Genomic DNA, 17,772 nt, shown 5'->3' with positions numbered 1-17,772 from the left:
GGGCGGGTCCTCCGGGACGCCGAAGCCGTCAGCCAGGCTGAGAGCCTTACCGGCCGCCGCGGCGCTCACGGTGCGGTGGGCTCATCTCTGAGTCCCGCAGTCAGCCCGGGCTGCGCGCGTCGTTGGTGGTCCCGGTCGGGCCAAGGACTCCTGGCCCTGGAGCCAAGGCGAGGTGGGGCTTCCGGGGGTTGTTCCCGGGCCTTGGCAGAGGGATGCCGCCGTAGCTTCCTGGGTGAGAGCTAGCGCGCGCGCGGGTTAGCCAGTTTCCCCACGTTTCCAATTTCTCCTGTTATGCTTTCTCCAAAAGGTTTTTTCTTTTTCTTTTTTTCTTTTTTCCTTCAACTTGGCTTCCTGCGGGATTGTTTTGGAGCAGGATGAGGGCTTTGCCTCCTCCAGTGTCCCCGGGTGGCAGCGGTGCCTCTACTCCCGGGGGCAGACCCTGCACCCAAAAAATCTCTAGTGTATTCGGGGAGCCATGAAAAGGCTACCTTGGGCCGGTGAGATCCTTGGCTTTGTCTCTGGCTGCTGTGCACACCGTCAGCCGTCAAGGCAATCGGCGTTCGGCTTCTTTGGTGCTGGGGACACAGGTGGAGGGATGGAGCGGGCATATCCCGGGATTGCTGACCGTGGTCCTCTCGGAGTCCTTGGTGATTTTGCCTGGGATGGGGAGAAACCCTGGCTCCTGGTCTGCTGGGGCCTCCTCTGCCTCAGAGGATGACACAAGAGTGCATATAAGTATTTTTAATAAAAACTGTAGTACTCGTAAAACAACCTACACCCTGCAGAAGGGATTTGTTATTTTATTATATTTATTTATTTATTGAGACTGAGTCTCCCTCTGTTGCCCAGGCTGGAGTGTAGTGGTGGGTTCTTGGCTCACTGCAACTTCTGCCTCCTGGGTTTAAGCGATTCTCCTGGCTCTGCCTCCCGAGTAACTGGGATTACAGGCGCCTGCCACCACGCCTGCTAATTTTTGTATTTTTAGTAGAGACAGGGTTTCACCATGTTGGCCAGGCTGGTCTCGAACTCCTGGCCTCAAGTGATCCACCCACCTTGGCCTCTCAAAGTGCTGGGAATACAGGCGTGAGCCACCGCACCCGGCCAGGATTTATTTTAAAAAGGGAAGCTTTGTTGATAAGTTCACTTCAAAGATAAACTATTCGAAAATACTTTAGTGATTCCCTTCCAGACTCTTCTGTGTATGTATAGACGTATAACTCATCCTGGACAGGGCAAGGATATCTTTTTTTTTTTTTTTTTTTTGAGATGGACTCTCGCTAGTGAGAGGGAGTTTCTCCATGTTGGCCAGGATGATCTTGATCTCTTGACCTTGTGATCTGCCTGCCTCGGCCTCCCAAAGTGCTGGGATTACAGGCTGGAGCCACTGCGCCTGGCCAAGGATATCTTGAAGGAGGGATTACAGTTGACGTATAGGGGAATATTGCAGTGGTTATTGCTGAATTTCCTATGTGACAGGGACTAAAACAGATCAGCTGATAGTGTTCGAGTGCTGTCTGATGACTATGACACAGAAATAGGAATCTCCAGCATTCTGCCCTGGGACATGTGGAGCCTTGGATCAGATGCGGGGAATGGAGAAATCTACCAGGGCAACTCAGTCAAAAAAAAAAAAAAAAAAAAGATATCCTTTCCCTGTCCAGGATGAGATGCTTGCCTCCATGCACTTACAACAATTTTTGCTGTCATTAAAAAATTTTCACATTCACAGTATTCCAAATTCACTTTGGAGTGTATTGGATTCCACTGCATTGACATACCTAAGTTTGCATTGAAAGATCCTTTAAGATATCTGGTCAGGCGCGGTGGCTCATGCCTATAATCCCAGCACTTTGGGAAGTGGAGGTAGGAGGATTGCTTGAGCCCAGGAGTTCAAGACCAGCTTGGGCAACATAGTGAGACCTAATCTCTACTAAAAATTAAAAAAAAAAAATCCTTAGGAGATCTGTTCACAGATTAATCTTGTGATTGGGATGATTCCAGAAGTGGTGATGGGTTGGGCTGGGCTAGCCCCACACTCTCTCTGAGAAGCAGCATACAGTAGTGTTTAAGGGCCGGGGCTCTAAAGTCAGACTTTCAGAGTAATATCCCGCCCCCAACTCTGCAAAGTAGTTTCTACTATATTTATATCTGCCATCCCAGTGTTGGTGGCAGGGCCATCAGATCCCTGGGGAAGCAGATAGTGGGATGAGAGTAGGACAGTTGGGTTGGGACTCCAAGTGTCGAAGGGGCACAGAAAGAGCTGAGTGGGTGTGGGAGTGGCACAGAGAGGTTGTCCCAGGGTAGTAGAGTCTGCTTTGGGGAGAACAGAGGTTGACTGAGGATAGCATCAAGTTTTTTATTTTATGTACAAAGATGATCTTTTTAGCTTCACCCAGGAAGTATGGGTTCTGTGTCTTCCTCGTGTTTAGGTTTTTATTCTGATCTAATTAGGTCTAAGCTGAGGTGTTTATTTCTCTTCTGGAGTTTATATCCTAGAAACTGTCCAGTTGAAGCCCTCTGCAGGAGTCCTCAGGTCCTGGAGAAACACAGGAGGAAGGCTTGTTGGCTTCGGAAAGGGAGAGCTATGGTTTAAAACTAGTAAGATGTGGGTTTGATTCTTGACTTTGTCTCCTGTAGGCTGTGTGGCCTTAAATAAGTTACCTAATCTCTTGAGTCCTCAGTTTCCTCATTTGTAAGGTGGAGGAAACAATGCCTATGATTATGCTGATTAAATGAAACAGAGGCACAAAATAAGTATTTAATAAATGACAACTACTATTTTCGTTATTCTTCCTATCCATGCTATCTACCATGTATTGGAGGCAAAAACTGTTACCGCTTCATGCGTAAGCACTATGCAGGCTTTCAGAATGAAACTGATGGGGTCCCTTTCCCTACACATATGTGAGAGGGGGTCCCTCTTATTTCAACTCATTCCTCATTGCTGACTTGGCGTATCTCAGCTACTCTAACCCAGCAAGAATCCACAGAAGAAGCCAAGGAGGAAAAAGGTTATACATTTGCTTTACCCATGAGAAAACCTCAAGCTCTGTATCTGAAAAAAGAGGAAAATAAAAGGATCTATAAGATTTCAAGTTCCATGAGGAGAGGGACATGTCTATTTTGTTCAATACTCTATGCCCACTGCCTGGCACATAGGCAGTAAAATAAATATCTATGGAATGCTATGAAAAGGCATCTATAGATGATGTGCCTCTCTTTAAGAAACCCAATATTTGAATATTTGCACTCATTCATTTAAGATCCTCAAGTGCTGTTTGGATAATCTGGAGGGTATTAAAACATAGCCAAGATTTTGAATTCTTTGGGCATTTGAGCTGTTGCACTGTTGCACCATTTAGACCTGTGATCTGAGAGTGAAAAACTCAAGGGATCCTCTGTAAAGTGTCTGCGTTTTTTTTCCTCCTGGGAGGAGCCAGTAGAAGGGCAACATTCTCCTTTCTCCCCCTTAGACGTGTGGATGTGAGGGCAAAGGTGAGGAGTGACAGAGGTCTCCTGGGAAGACCATAAGATGGGGTAAGCACACCACAGTGAGGACGGGGAGTCTGGCTATGGCTCTAGAATTTCCTGATAGAAATTTCTCCTCTAAAGCTCCCCACCCTACTTGGGATCTCTGGTTATCATCCCCTCCCAGTCCCAAGAACCCTTCTTCCCTTGCTGGCAGAAATCTCCAGGAAGCATGCCCACAGGAACCACAACTCATGAATCAGCAGACAGATAATTAACCGAGGGAGTGACTGAGCAGCTTCAGGGATGAACCCCATCGTTGTACCCAGCCCTCTCTGCTGCCCACAGAGTGGGCCTGCTGCTCCACCCCATTGCCTCTGCTCCCTCTTCCTGAACCTTGGCCCTTCCTGAGTGGGACCTTCATTGTGCCTGATGGAGCTCAGGCCACTAGTGGAAATGAAGGTGGGAGAAGGGAAATGACTCTGTTTAGGGGAACTGCCTGTTCTCCATGTGGGAACTGCTGGCATTTATTGAAATGTGAAACTCTCCAGCAAAAAAGTGATAGCATCTGCCTTTCTGTCCATGCACGCAGTCTCACCAGAAACACTCTTTTTTTTTTTTTTGGGTTAGGTAATTCAGGTATAATTTTATGTACAGTAAAATTCACCCTTTTTAGTGCGTACAGTTCTATGAATTTTGACAAATGCATACAGTCAAGTAACCATTGCCATTATCAAGATACAGAATATTTCCATCATCCCCCAAAGTTTCCCCAAGCTCTTTTTTTTTTCTTCTTTTTCTTTATAGAGGCAGGGTCTCACCATATTGCCCAGGCTGGTCTCGAACTTCTGAGCTCAGGCAATCTGCCCACCTCGGCCTCCCAAATTGTTGGGATTACAGGCATGAACTACTGTGCCAGATACCCCCCAGCTCTTTTGTAATTGATACCCTACCCTCAACGCTCGTCCGCTGCAACCACTGATCGGTTTCCTGTCCCTGCAGTTTTGTTTTACAAAATGTCATATAAATGAAATCATGCAGTGTATAGACTTTCAGTCTGGCTTCTTTCACTTAGCGTAATACATTTGGGGTTCATCTATGATGCTGCATCTATCAGTAACTCTAAGACATTGTCTGAGGCCACTCCATCATCCTCAGTGTTGGAACAGTTACCCTGAAAGCAGTGGGACCAGATCCATTAAACCTTGAAGGTGCTACCCACTTTCAGTTTCTAAATTTTCTAATTGGATAGATGTATTTGGCTATATATAAGCCATTAGATTTTTCCATGTGCTAAGTAGTTAAAGACTTCAGGATATTAGAGAGGATTTTGTAGCAACCAACACTTATTATTCTTGCTCATAGGAGTAACAGATATTTTGTGGCCAAATATTGTATGTCATGATGCTTGGAGCCAGAAGTTGTTGAGTAAACCTGGGGCTATTCTACCTTTTTACATTTTTGGTAGCATCTCTGAAAAAACAACCCACTTGACTTTTTTTTTTCCTCTTTTTTTGGGAGGGTGGGTGGCTTTTTGGCCAAAACCAGAAAGCCTGATAGACAAATTCTAACACCAGACGTAACACTAGATGTCTTCTGTTTTTCTGTCATGTTCCCATGAAAAGACTATTTACTCACCCCACTCTTTCTGTTTTATAGTTGAGTTAGTTCAGTTTCTTAGTTCAGTTAGTGAAGATGTTTAAATATTCAAGGAGAGAAGGAGAAAGAATGAGGTGATACTCATCTTAAAAAAGTCAAAATAACAAATATTGTTATTTCTTGGCCGGGCGTGGTGGCTCCTGCCTATAATCCCAGCACTTTGGGAGGCCGAGGCGGGTGGATCACCTGAGGCCAGGAGTTTGAGACCAACCTGACCAACATGGAGAAACCCCATCTATACTAAAAATACAAAATTAGCTGGGCATGGTGATGCATGCCTGTAATCCCAGCTGCTCGGGAGGCTGAGGCAGGAGAATCGCTTGAACCCAGGAGGCAGAGTTTGCGGTGAGCAGAGATCACACCATTGCACTCCAGCCTGGGCAACAAGAGTGAAACTCCGCCTCAAAAAACAGAACAAAACAAAACAAATATTGTTATTTCTCAAATAGGTTCATCCACATAGGATCATTGTCAGTCATTAAAATTGCTAGTTCCCTTCCAATTCTATTCCTCTATAATGTTCATATTAATCAAGTGGTGTATTCTGTTTAGACATTTTCCCCTCGCATTTATGATTCTTTGTGTGTGTGTGTGTGCGCACGTGTGTGTGTGTATTCCTTTACTTAAACCCGTGATATATAGTACTTTCTTTCATATAGAAAAAACCTCAGTGTGGAAAGAACAATTTATCTGGAATTAAGAAACCTACATTTGATTCACAGTTCTGCAGGCTTTTTCATCAGCTTGCTGGGTGACTTTGAACAAGTCACCTTACTTTTAGACCTCAGTCTCTTGCTGTCCCAGGGGCTGCAAAGTGGGACAGAGAAGATGAAGGGAGATACTTCAGTGTGCTCCTGCCCCTCCCCACCACCTTCAACTGGAACTCTTAACTAATTAACAATTTGGATTTCATGTAATGATTTCTTTGGGAAAAAAAGAAGATCCTGCTGTTAAAATCAAGCTTGAAAAACTTTGCACTAGAAGAGAGCTCCAGAAGCTTGGCAGAAGACACATTCAGTAGCCACTTAAAAAGTCCCTGTAGTCAACCCTGCATCTCTTTGCTAATGGAATTTTTGGATAGAGAAACCTGGGTCTATGAGATCCACTGATGGCTCCAAACCCCAACTTTAGCCATCGCGCTTGTTGAACTCCACATTGAACTTTTGCTGGAGCCGCCTGCAAGGAGCATATATGACCAATCCGCAGGGGAGGGGAGGGTTGTGTTTCCTTCCTGGGACTTCCACAAGTTGAGAACAGACCATACTGTCCTGGGCAGTTCTTGAAGGCTGTGAGAGTGGGCCTGACAAAGTTTACTCCTTTTTTTCTCCATTCTCTTTCATTATTATTATTATTGTTGTTTAAAGTTAACAAATAAAAATTATATATATTTATGATGTACAACATGATATCTTGAAATAATGTACACATTGTGGAATGGTTAAATGAAGTTAAATAACATATGCATTACCTCACATACATACTTATCATTTATTTGTAGTGAGAACACTTAAAAATCTCCTCTCAGCAATTTTCAGGTAGATGACATGTGGTTATTAACTTTAGTCACCATGTTGTACAGTGGATCTCTTGAACTTATTTCTCCTGTCTAACTGAAAATTCATATCCCTTGACCAGCATCTCCTCATGCAATTCATACCCCAAAGCTCATTCTTATGTTCCTGCTAAGTTTGCCATTCCAAGAGGTTTTGATGCTGAAGGTGCAGTTTGTAGAAAGCCCAGCAGACTCTGCGGAGCCTACATTTGAATCAATGCAAATGTCTATAAGGAGACAGAACAGAGGACATTTCAAATTAGCTTTAATTTTCTTTTAGCTTATAAAAGTAATTAAGCTTATTATTAAAAAAAAAAGGCAGCTCAGAAATATAATGCAGAAAGTACAAGTACCAGTTCCTTGTAGTCTTGTCCTTAAAGATAACCACTGTTGATAGTTACTGCAGAGTTTTTTTCTATGTATTTGTCAACATATATAATTATTTATCATTATTGTTATTTCTCAAATAGGATAATCAATAATAGGATTTTTTTTTTTTTTTTTTTTTGAGACAGAGTCTTACTCTGTCACCCAGGCTGGAGTGCAGTTGTGCGATCCTGGCTCACTGCAACCTCTGCCTCCTGGGTTCAAGCCATTCTCCTGCCTCAGGTTCCCGAGTAGCTGGGATCACAGGCATTTGCCACCACGCTCAGCTAATTTTTGTATTTTCAGTAGAGACAGGGTTTGGCCACGTTGGCCAGGCTGGTCTTGGACTCCTTACCTCAGGTGATCCACCCGCCTCGGCCTCCCAAAGTGCTGGGATTACACGCATAAGCCACCGCACCTGGCCCATTGTCTCTTAATAATATACTCTAGGCATCTTTTTATGTCAGCTTATGGCTTTCCATTATTTATCCCAAGAGCTATAATTCTAGCCATAAGGCATACTGTTTGTTATATGGATATATCAGAATTTACTTAACCAATTCCCTGTTGGCAGACATTGGGGTCATCCCAATTATTTGCTACTACAAATAAAGCTGCAGGGGATATCCTTATTCATTTATTATTCACCTTTGTTTGAGTGTTTCTACAGACTTAATTTCTTGAACAAAAGTTGGCGGGTCGAAGGGCATGCATATTTTAAATTTAAATTTTAATAGGTGTTGTCAATTTGTCCTCCAAAACGGTTGAACCAGTTTGCTTTCCTAACAAGACAGGCTGGCAGTAAGGACTGGTGATAGCACCACGGCCTGCTGTCCACACCCATAACACATGAGCTGGGGGAGGAAGGCTGCAGAACTGGACAGCAGGATGCCAAGGAGGTCACCAATAGGGCGCTCCTGGACTAAGCCTCGAACAGCTTGGTACAGACCTGCTTCTTCCGTATACTGAATGAGTCAGATGAGAGGTGGGGTCGATGCTAATAAAATTTTCCAGAACTCTTGAGATGCAGTGTTTGAGTGAAATATCAGGCCATCAGGAAGAAATGGCCACTTGTGCACTGCTTGAGGGTTCTTATGTCTTGGGTCCCTAGGCTTCCTAGGGTATGAGTCCACCTGTTGATGCTTTCTGGCTGGAAGAGTGGATACTTCCAGGACTGGCAGCACCTTGGAGATCATCTAATTTGACCCCTGTTTGTTTTACCAAAAAGCAAAAAGGTTGTTTCTGAGAAGTGAAGTGACTTGTCCAAGATCATACAACTGGCTCAGTGGCATTGGTTGGGTCTCTCCCTGGGGGCTCTTGTCTCCTGCCCAGAGTGATTTCTTCACTATATCCTGTTAGAGACAAAGGGCCCTTTCACATCTGACCCTGAGGTGGAGGGGAGGGGATGGGGATTCCTGGTGTAGGAAGTGACTAGAGTGAAAGTAAGGGGGAAGGAAATGAACATTTATTGAGCATCCTGCTATAGAGGGTTCTTTCATATGTGTTATGTCATTTAATCCTAACAACTTGGGAGCACTGGGGAAAGGAAGCAGCTGTCTGGAGTCTCCAGTGCTTGGCCGATGTGGCTGGTTAGACCCGTTAAATACTACAGAGCAGTTATAACTTCTTGACTATGAATGTGACATAGACTCAAAGAGGCACTGGGCCTTGGAGAGAGCACCAGAGAGATGAAGGGATGTGTTTGAGGTCATATGGTCAGAGGAAGGGCAAAGATGGCTTTAGACATGAGGTTTCCTGCTGCTTTGCATGCTGTTTCTGCCATAGCCACCATGTCTGTTGTTTTACTGCCCCTGCCTTACCATATTTCTCAGGAGCTGGGTGTTAATTTTAGACCACGACCTTAGAGAAGACAGGGCATCGTCGCGGGATGGGCTTTATGCAGTTTTCAGCACATGACAACCTAATTAACCTTATTGGAGATGATAACCAGACATAATCTGGCTTCATTTACAAGGACAGTACCTGCCCTAGATTTTCCCATTAGCATCATCTTGAAGTGTCAGCTCCACAGAGAGACCTTTCTTGACCACATGCTCTAAAGGAGACTCCTTCCCTCATTGCTTGCTATTCCTCGCCCTTTTTTTTCCCTTTGCGACAGAGTCTCACTCCATCACACAGGCTGGAGTGTAGTGGCACGATCTTGGCTCACTGCAAACTCCACCTCCCAGGTTCAAGCAATTTTCCTGCCTTAGCCTCCCAGGTAGCTGGGATTACAGGCGTGCACCACTTTGCCCAGCTAATTTTTGTAGTTTTAGTAAAGACAGGGTTTCGCCATGTTGGCCAGGGTGGTCTTGAACTCCAGACCTCAGGTGATCTGCCCGCCTCGACCTCCCAAAGTGCTGAGATTACAGTGTGAGCCACCATGCCCGGCCTATCCTGCTTTATTTTCTTACAGCATGAAGGGTCAATGAAAGGATATGGCCAGTGGTCAAGACATTTGAACTTTGTCTGCAGGGAATCCACTTGCTCAGACAAAAATCCTTCCTGTCTTTTCCTTGTGAACAAAAGTTCTCTGAAAAGGAGCTGGGAGGAAAGACCTTATTCCAATGAACAGTTTGCAAATTGGGGAAACTCAGTTGTTGGTGTCAGAATTGGGGGTTTATAGTCTAAGTTCCTGCCCAGGTTCCTGATGAGGTCCACTTATGCAAATGAACAATTCCAACTTGCTTAGTTCTGTTTGGTTGAAACAACTGAGGCCTGACTGGTCAAAGCAGCGGAGCCCTGACTGGTTATTTTAGGTTAGCTCTGGAGGTTCCAAAGTTGAACAGAGGTGTTGATTTTCAGGGAACTCAGAGTGGGTTGTGACCTCTAGTCAGCAAATGGCAGCTTTGCTCTATTTAAAATTTAGGCCCACTTAGCCACTCCGGATCTATCTTGAAGGATTGGTTCTTTCAGGTTCACATTTGTTCATATCCTCATGCCCTGTGAGCCATCCATCAGCAAGTCTTTAGATGGAACGTATCTAGAGTCTGACCACATCATTGACTCCGCTACCATCCAAATCCGCTGCCATCTGTTGCCTGGATTATTTTAGTACATTTCTAATTGAATAATAAGTCTCTTTCCTTTTTACTTCCCTTCTTTCTGTCTTCCACTCAGCAGTCAGGATGATCTTTTTTCGCTCACCTCTGCTCAGATTCCTCAGTGGCTTCCCACTATGTGGAGAAAAAAGCCACACTCTCTACCATGGCCTATAGCTTCCTAGTGTTCTGGTCCCTAACGGCTCCTCTAAGCTCCTCTGTGCTTCTCTCTTCCTCCTTTGTCTCTCTGCCTGCTGTTTCTTTAACAGGCTGATGTCCATCCAGATCTTGTCTTGGGTTCTTTCTGGAATGTCTGTGCCTTAGATCTTCCCATGATTCACTCTTTAACATCATTTTGAAATGTCAGCTCCATAGAGAGACCTTCTCTGATCACATGCTCTAAAGGAGAGTCCTTCCCCTCATTGCTTGCTATTCCTTTATCCTGCTTTATTTTCTTACAGCATTTGCCACTGTTAGAAATTGTGCATTTTTGTTGTGCATTTTTTGTTATCATCTTTCTCACTAAAATGTAAGCTTCACGAGAGCAGGGGCTTTGTTTAGTTAATCAGCGTGTCTCCAGTGCCTAGGAGAGTGCCTGGCACAGGTAGATGCTCAATGAACATTTGTCGAGTAAATGAATGAATGAATCAATGACTATTGACACCACTGATATATACAGGTAGAAAAATGTACAGCTAAAGTAACCACTTTTCAAACCTTACCCATACGTGGATTAAATGCACCAAAAATTTCATTTCATGCTGGCTTTTTTCAATCATGCAAAGTATTTCATGGCAATGTTCTTCAAAATCATGCCATATAAATGATGGAGGTGCAAATCCATTTTGTATTAGTTTCTTAGGGCTGTTGTAACGAAGCACCACAAACTGGGTGGCGTAAAACAACATAAGTTCATTCTTGTTGGAAGCTAGAAATCCGAAATTAAGGTGTCAGCAGGCCTGTGGTCCCTCTGAGACTCTGGGTAGAATCATTCCTCCTTCCTAGCTTCTGGTGTTGGCTGGTAATCCTTGGTGTTCCTTAGTTTCTGGCTGCATCACTTCAATCTCTGCCTCATGTGGTATTCTCTCTGTGTGTCTCTGTCTTCATGTGGTGTTTTTCTCTTCTCATAAGGACATCAGTCATGTTGGATTAGGGCCCACCCTAATGACCTCAATTGATTACATCTGCAAAGACCTGATTTCTCTGTAAGGTCATGGTCATGGGCACTGGGGTAAGGACTTCAACATATCTTTTTTGGGGACATAAGCCAACTTATAACACATTTTAATATTGGTGGAGGTGAATTATACACAAATATTTTCCAATGTTAAATACCATATTTAACTGGCTCTGATATACTTAAAAACAGTTTTAAATCTCTGAAATCAGGGTATATACTATATCCACAGTGTTAGATTTGATGAAATATGGTTGCCTGGATTCTCTACAGCTTACTGGAGCTTTTTGCTCAGAGCACAGAGGTGTGCGTTACCTTAAACTCCACCTCTTTGTCTCCTCCTTCTTTGAGTTACTTAGCTGATGCTACATTTAAGGAAGGAACAAAATTAAAATAAACTTTCTTGGCCACTTGCTCTAGAGAAACCACTTGTGCCTATGTAGGACAGTAAGCATGAGATGTTTTGTTTTTTCATGAGTCACACGACCAGGTGACTACAATGAGGCACCATGTGAGTCACCCACTGTCCCCATGGACCTAATTGGGAAGTGACCAGTCGAAGGTCAGTGGCAGGGCTGGGGACCCAGATTAGAATTCCTTTCTGGCAGAGTGATAGATGTCCATAGTGTTTGCAGATCATCCTCCCTTCTCGATAAACACCTCTCACTCTGACTTAGCTCTCTCTTGTAGTCCCCTGTCCTCATTAGGGTGGCCTGTTCCTACAGTCCAACATCCTGTCTCATTGGACAACATGTCCTCAAAATAGCCCCCATTGACGCATTATGACTTCCACTGGATCCAATTCCCTCCCTTGTTTCCTTTGTTCATTCATTTTTCCCACCCTTTGTCTCTCTTCTGGTTCTGTGATTCAAGCTGATGTACCAAACCACAACCTTCTACTTCTACTTTCCAGGCAAACTTCTTGGCTGGTCTTGATTGGATTAAAATTTTTATTTTCAAAAAACTTTTTTGAGGCCGGGTCTCACTTTGTTGCCTAGGCTGGAGTGCAGTGGCATGATCACAGCTCGCTGCAGCCTCAACTTCCCAGACCCAGCTGATTTTCCTGCCTCAGCCCCCTGAGTAGCTGGGACTACTGGTGCATGCTACCATGCCCAGCTAATTTTTAAAAAAATTTTCATAGAGATGGGGGTCTCACTATGTTGCCCAGACTAGTCGCCAGCTCCTAGGTTCAAGCAGTCCTCCTGCTTTGGCCTCCCAGAATGCTGGGATTACAGGCATAAGCCTGGATTTTCGAAGACTAATATTCCTAACCCCATATAGAAGCCACATCTGACAATTAAACATTTTACCCTGGTGTGATACTTTCTGGCTGCACACTCCCACCACTCCTTCTGCTCAGGGCATACTAAACTTCATGTCTGGTATCCCCTAGAATGATGTCATCAAGGAAAAAAAAGTATTCACCTGCCCTAAACAACCTGAGACTCAGGATAAAAACAACAATAAAACCAATATAAATTATAGCGGCAGCAGCAGCATTTATCGAGTACTTTCAGTGTTCCAGCTGTTGTGCTAGAGTTTTACAGGGTTTGGTTTATTTCATCCTTACAACCACCCTGTGAAGACTGGGGTCAATCCACCTTGTCACCAGCTCTGGCTAACCTGTCAGAGGAAAGGGGTTGTAGGAGGTAGGAGTTGTTTGTTCTTTAAGTGACATTATGGTGAAGATTCCCACTTTAGCAGGACTGAGTCTGGGTCCCAGAGAATGAGCAGGAACACAGGCTTTATGAATGACTGGAAATAGAGGCCCAAACTTCTTCCACATGTTCAGGAGGGAGTGGTGGGCTCAGAGCAACAACTCATTGAATCAGCATGGGCCCAGTGCAGAGACTTCTGATGAGTCAGTCACTTTTAACCACTGCATTCCAGGGAACTGTCTGGGTAGCAGGACTTGGTTGGGGGTAATATGGGGGGTTCATTGGTTCTCATGAAATCAATCTGTGATTCATTAAAAAGAGTGGATAAAGGGACTGGGTAACCACGACTCTCCAGGCATGGCTTCCTAAAGAACAAATCCTGGCACCTCATTTTATCCTCTGGGGTCAGGAACCACTGGTTCACTGGGAGGGACCTGCTGTTATTTATTTTGTATCTTGCAAAGCTTCCTATTGTGGCTCACAGAGACTCATAGGGAAATCAAGGACTCATAGGGAAATGCTAATTTGAGAATAAATGGATGGTTAATGGATAGACTGCGAAAAGTCCTAAAAAGTAATCTGACAGTGTCTGTATTAGTTCATTTTCATGCTGCTAATAAAAACATACCCAAGATTTGGTCGTTTATAAAGGAAAGAGGTTTAATTGACTCACAGTTCAAGATGGCTGGGGAGGCCTCAGGAAACTTACAATCATGGTGGAAGGTGAAGCAAACACATCCTTTTTCACATGGTGGCAGGAAGGATAAGTGTCAAGCAAAAGGGAGAAAAGCCCCTTACAAAACCATAAGATCTCATGAGAACTCACTCACTATTATGAGAACAGCAGCATGGAGGTAACTGCCCCCATGATTCAATTACCTCTCATCAGGTCCCTCCCACAACACCTGGGGATTATGGGAACTACAATTCAAGAGGAGATCAGGGGGGTGGGGCAGGGGCCACACTGCCAAACCATATCATTTCACCCCTAGCGCCTCCCAGATCTCATGTCCTCACATTTCAAAACACAATCATGACTTCCCAACAGTTCCCCCAAATCTTAACTCATTCCAGAATCAACCCAAACGTCCAAGTCCAAAGTCTCATCTGAGATAAGGCAAGTCCCTTCTGCCTATAAGACTGTGAAATTGAAAGCAAATTAGTTACTTCCTAGATACAATGGGAGTATAGGCATTGGGTAAATACAGCCATTCCACATGGGAGAAATTGGCTAAAACAAAGGGGCTACTGGCCCCATTCAAGTCTGAAATCCAGCAGGACAGTCAAATTGTAAAGCTCCAAAATGATCTCCTTTGACTCCATGTCTCACACCCAAGTCATATTGATGCAAGAGGTGGGCTCCTATGGCCTTGGGCAGCTCCACCCTTGTGGTTTTGCAGGGTACAGCCTCTCTACCAGCAACTTTCATGGAATGGCGTTGAATGTCTGCAGCTTTTCCAGGCACATGGTGCAGGCTGTCAATGGATCTACCATTCTAGTCAGGAGGATGGTGGTCCTCTTCTCACAGCTCCACTAGGCAGTGCCCAAGGAGGGGGTCTCTATGTGCGGGCCTTGACCCATATTTCCCTTGTGCACCCCCCTAGCAGAGGCTCTCCATGAGGGCCTTGCCCTGTAGCAAACTTCTGCCTGGACATCCAGGTGTTTCCATACATCCTCCGAAATCTAGGCAGAGATTCCCAAACGTCAATTCTTGACTTCTGTGCACCTGCAGGCTCAACACCACGTGGAAGCTGCCAAGGCTTGGGGCTTGCATCCTCTGAAACCATGGCCTGAGCTCTAAATTGGTGACTTTTAGCCATGGCTAGAGTGGCTGGGATGCAGGTCACCAAGTCCCTAGGCTGCACATAGCAGGGAGACCCTGGGCCTGGCCCAGGAAACCATTTTTTCCTCCTAGGCCTCTGGGCCTGTGATGAGAGGTGCTGCCATGAAGGTCTCTGACATGCCCTGGAGACATTTTCCCCATTGTCTTGGTAATTAACGTTCAGCTCCTAGTTACTTATTTCTGCAGCTGACTTGAATTTCTCCACAGAAAATGGGTTTTTCTTTTCTATCACATTGTCATCCTGCAAATTTTCCAAACCTTTATGCTCTGCTTCCCCTTAAATGCTTTGCTGCTTAGAAATTTCTTCTGACAGATACCCTAAATCATCTCTCTCACGTTCAATATTCCACAGATCTCTAGGTCAGTGGCAGAATGCTGTCAGTCTCTTTGCTAAAGCATAGCAAACATGGCCTTTACTCCAGTTCCCAATAAGTTCCTCATCTCCTCTGAGACCACCTCAGTGTGGACTTCATTGCCCATATCACTATCAGCATTTTGGTCAAAGTCATTCCACAAGTCTCTAGGAAGTTCCAAACTTTACCACATCTTCCTGTATTCTGAGCCCTCCAAGTTTCTAGGAAGCTCCAAACTTTCCCACATTTTCCTGTCTTCTTCTGAGCCCTCCAAACCGTTTCAATTTCTGCCTGTTACTCAGTTCCAAAGTCACTTTCACATTTTTGGTGTCCTTATAGCAGCACTCCATTCTACCATTACCAATGTACTGTAATAGTCTGTTCTCACACTGCTAATAAAGACATACGCAAGACCAGGTAATTTATAAAAGAAAGAGGTTTAGTTGACTCACAGTTTAACATGGCTGAGAAGGCCTCAGGAAACTTACAATCATGGTGGAAAGGGAAGCAAACACATCCTTCTTCACATGGCGGCAGGATGGAGAAGTGCTGAGCAAAAGGGGGAAAAGCATTTTATTAAACCATCAGATCTTGTGAGAACTTTCTATTAGGAGAACAGCAACATGTGAGTAACCATCCCTGTGATTCTGTTACCTCCCCCTGGGTCCCTCTCATGACATGTAGGGATTATGGGTACTGCAATTCAGATGAGATTTGGGTGGAGACACAGCCAAACCATATCAGTGCCCATACCTCCCATGGTCCTCTTTCCTCTTCTAACCTTTCTTGATGTCTCCTTGTGCTTCTCTCTCTTGTGAATATCAGTGGCATTTATGTCCAGAATTACCCCTTTGCATGCCAATTCCCATGGAAACTCCAGAAAGGGAGGGAGATACCTAAAATAGTTCAGGCTGTGCTCCTCTCAGAAGTCTTCTGATAGGGGAAAAAGAGAGGCTATGTCCACATCTGCCTGGGAAGACAGCAATCAATCAAAGGAATGCTGAAATGAATTAGTGAATAGATTCAAAATTGGTTAATATTCTACAAGGCAATAAACCTTAACCTGTGGGGGATAACCTTTTCTATCAGACAGAAATCATTGGTATTGTTGTTGGATAATAATAATATACATTGTTCTCTTATCTAAATAATTTACCTTGTATACCACAATATGATAGGGCTAAGAGATGGCCAGGCAGCTCATGCAGGGAGAAGTCTTGGGTTGCATTTTTTGTTGTGAACATTCAGGAATCCTGAAACTAGCAGCTACTTTTCTTTCATTATAGACATTGCATGGCTCAGGGCTGCCACACCTCAGAGGTTACCTTGATGCTTTAAGGCCAGGCTTGGAACCAGTGTCATCATTCCCACTCATGGTCCTCACACTTACACTCTGAAGTTGTAGTCAAGTCGGAGAGTGGAGCCCCAGAGGTTACCCATGGGCTTATAATGGCATCCCACTTGTAGAATTTTAAAGTTGGGCGGGGCCTTTGAAGTTAGATGGACTCAAGGCTCTGAGGAGACCTGGGGCTTCCAGGAGGTGCTTCAAGGGTTCCACATGTAATCAAGGGTTTTTGGGAGAACAATAAAAGTTTAAATTGCCTGAGGAACTGTTGTAACCCATTTACATGTTTTATATTGGAATTCTATGCATAATTTTGAGAAATGAGCTCAGTTGCTTAAAAAAGCAAAGCAAAACTTCATCTATTCCCCTACCTTTCATTTTGCCCCAGTGCATATTTACTGAGCATCTCCACTGAGTAAGAAATGTAGCTGAGTTGGGCAGGGCAGAGAAGGTCTCGAGGGACTTAAAATCTATAGGGTGGCAGTGTTGTTAAGGCAGACACATAAATAATTATGACGTAGTAGGAATATTAGAATTGAAGAAATGGAGGCTGAGAGGAGTTAAATGATTTACGCATGGCCACATTATCAGTGGGTGACTCAATTAGGATGACAATCTACTCATTGTGTGTACCCATTCTGTTAGACCTCCCTGCCCCCCAGTAAGGTCCTGAAATGGATACTGTTAAAGTATATATAATTTTCACGGAGTTAATAGTATGAATTCTACACAAATATAAAGGGAACATGTGTAAAAGATTTTATTCAACTTTAGTAATGAGAGAACCAGTAAGACATTAGGAGTAGTTCAAAAGGAATTTCAAAGAAGGGAGATTTATAGTTGATCAGTCAAAGGAATGCTGAAATGAATTAGTGAATAGATTCAGAATTGGTTAATATTCTACAAGGCAATAAACTTTAACCTGTGGGGGATAACCTTTTCTATCAGACGAAAATCATTGGTATTGTTGTTGGGTAAGAATAATATACATTGTTCTGTTATCTAAATAATTTACCTTGTACACCACAATATGATCATGATTAGATTAAAATGTTATGTTAGCCAGTTCTAGCAGCTATAACAAAATGCCATAAACTGGGTGGCTTAAACAGCGAACACTTATTTGTTTATTTATTTTGAGACGGAGTCTCACTCTTGTCACCCAGGTGGAGTGCAGTGGCGTGATCTTGGCTCATTGCAGTCTCTGCTTCCTGGGTTCAAGTGATTCTCCTGCCCCTCCCAAGTAGCCTCCCAAGTAGCTGGGATTACAGGCACCCACCCCAATGCCCGGCTAATTTTTTGTATTTTTA

The 17,772-nt window shown here is 44.1% G+C and overlaps 1 protein-coding gene across 1 annotated transcript in view; it reads left to right on the top strand.

Moving 5' to 3' along the window:
- The first annotated feature begins 475 nt into the window (after window positions 1-475).
- Window positions 476-17,772, top strand: part of ITGB3 (integrin, beta 3 (platelet glycoprotein IIIa, antigen CD61)) — a 56,762-nt gene continuing 39,465 nt past the window's right edge. The window contains exon 1 of the mRNA XM_011962566.1: window positions 476-647. Coding sequence (XP_011817956.1) covers window positions 476-647 — 172 coding nt within the window. The remainder of the gene's footprint in view (window positions 648-17,772) is intronic.

The sequence above is a fragment of the Colobus angolensis genome, unplaced genomic scaffold (genome assembly GCF_000951035.1).
Source record: "Colobus angolensis palliatus isolate OR3802 unplaced genomic scaffold, Cang.pa_1.0 Scaffold597, whole genome shotgun sequence".
Taxonomy (NCBI): domain Eukaryota; kingdom Metazoa; phylum Chordata; class Mammalia; order Primates; family Cercopithecidae; genus Colobus; species Colobus angolensis.
Note: the sequence above shows the minus strand (reverse complement) of the source record. Positions and strands in the feature narration are given on the sequence as shown.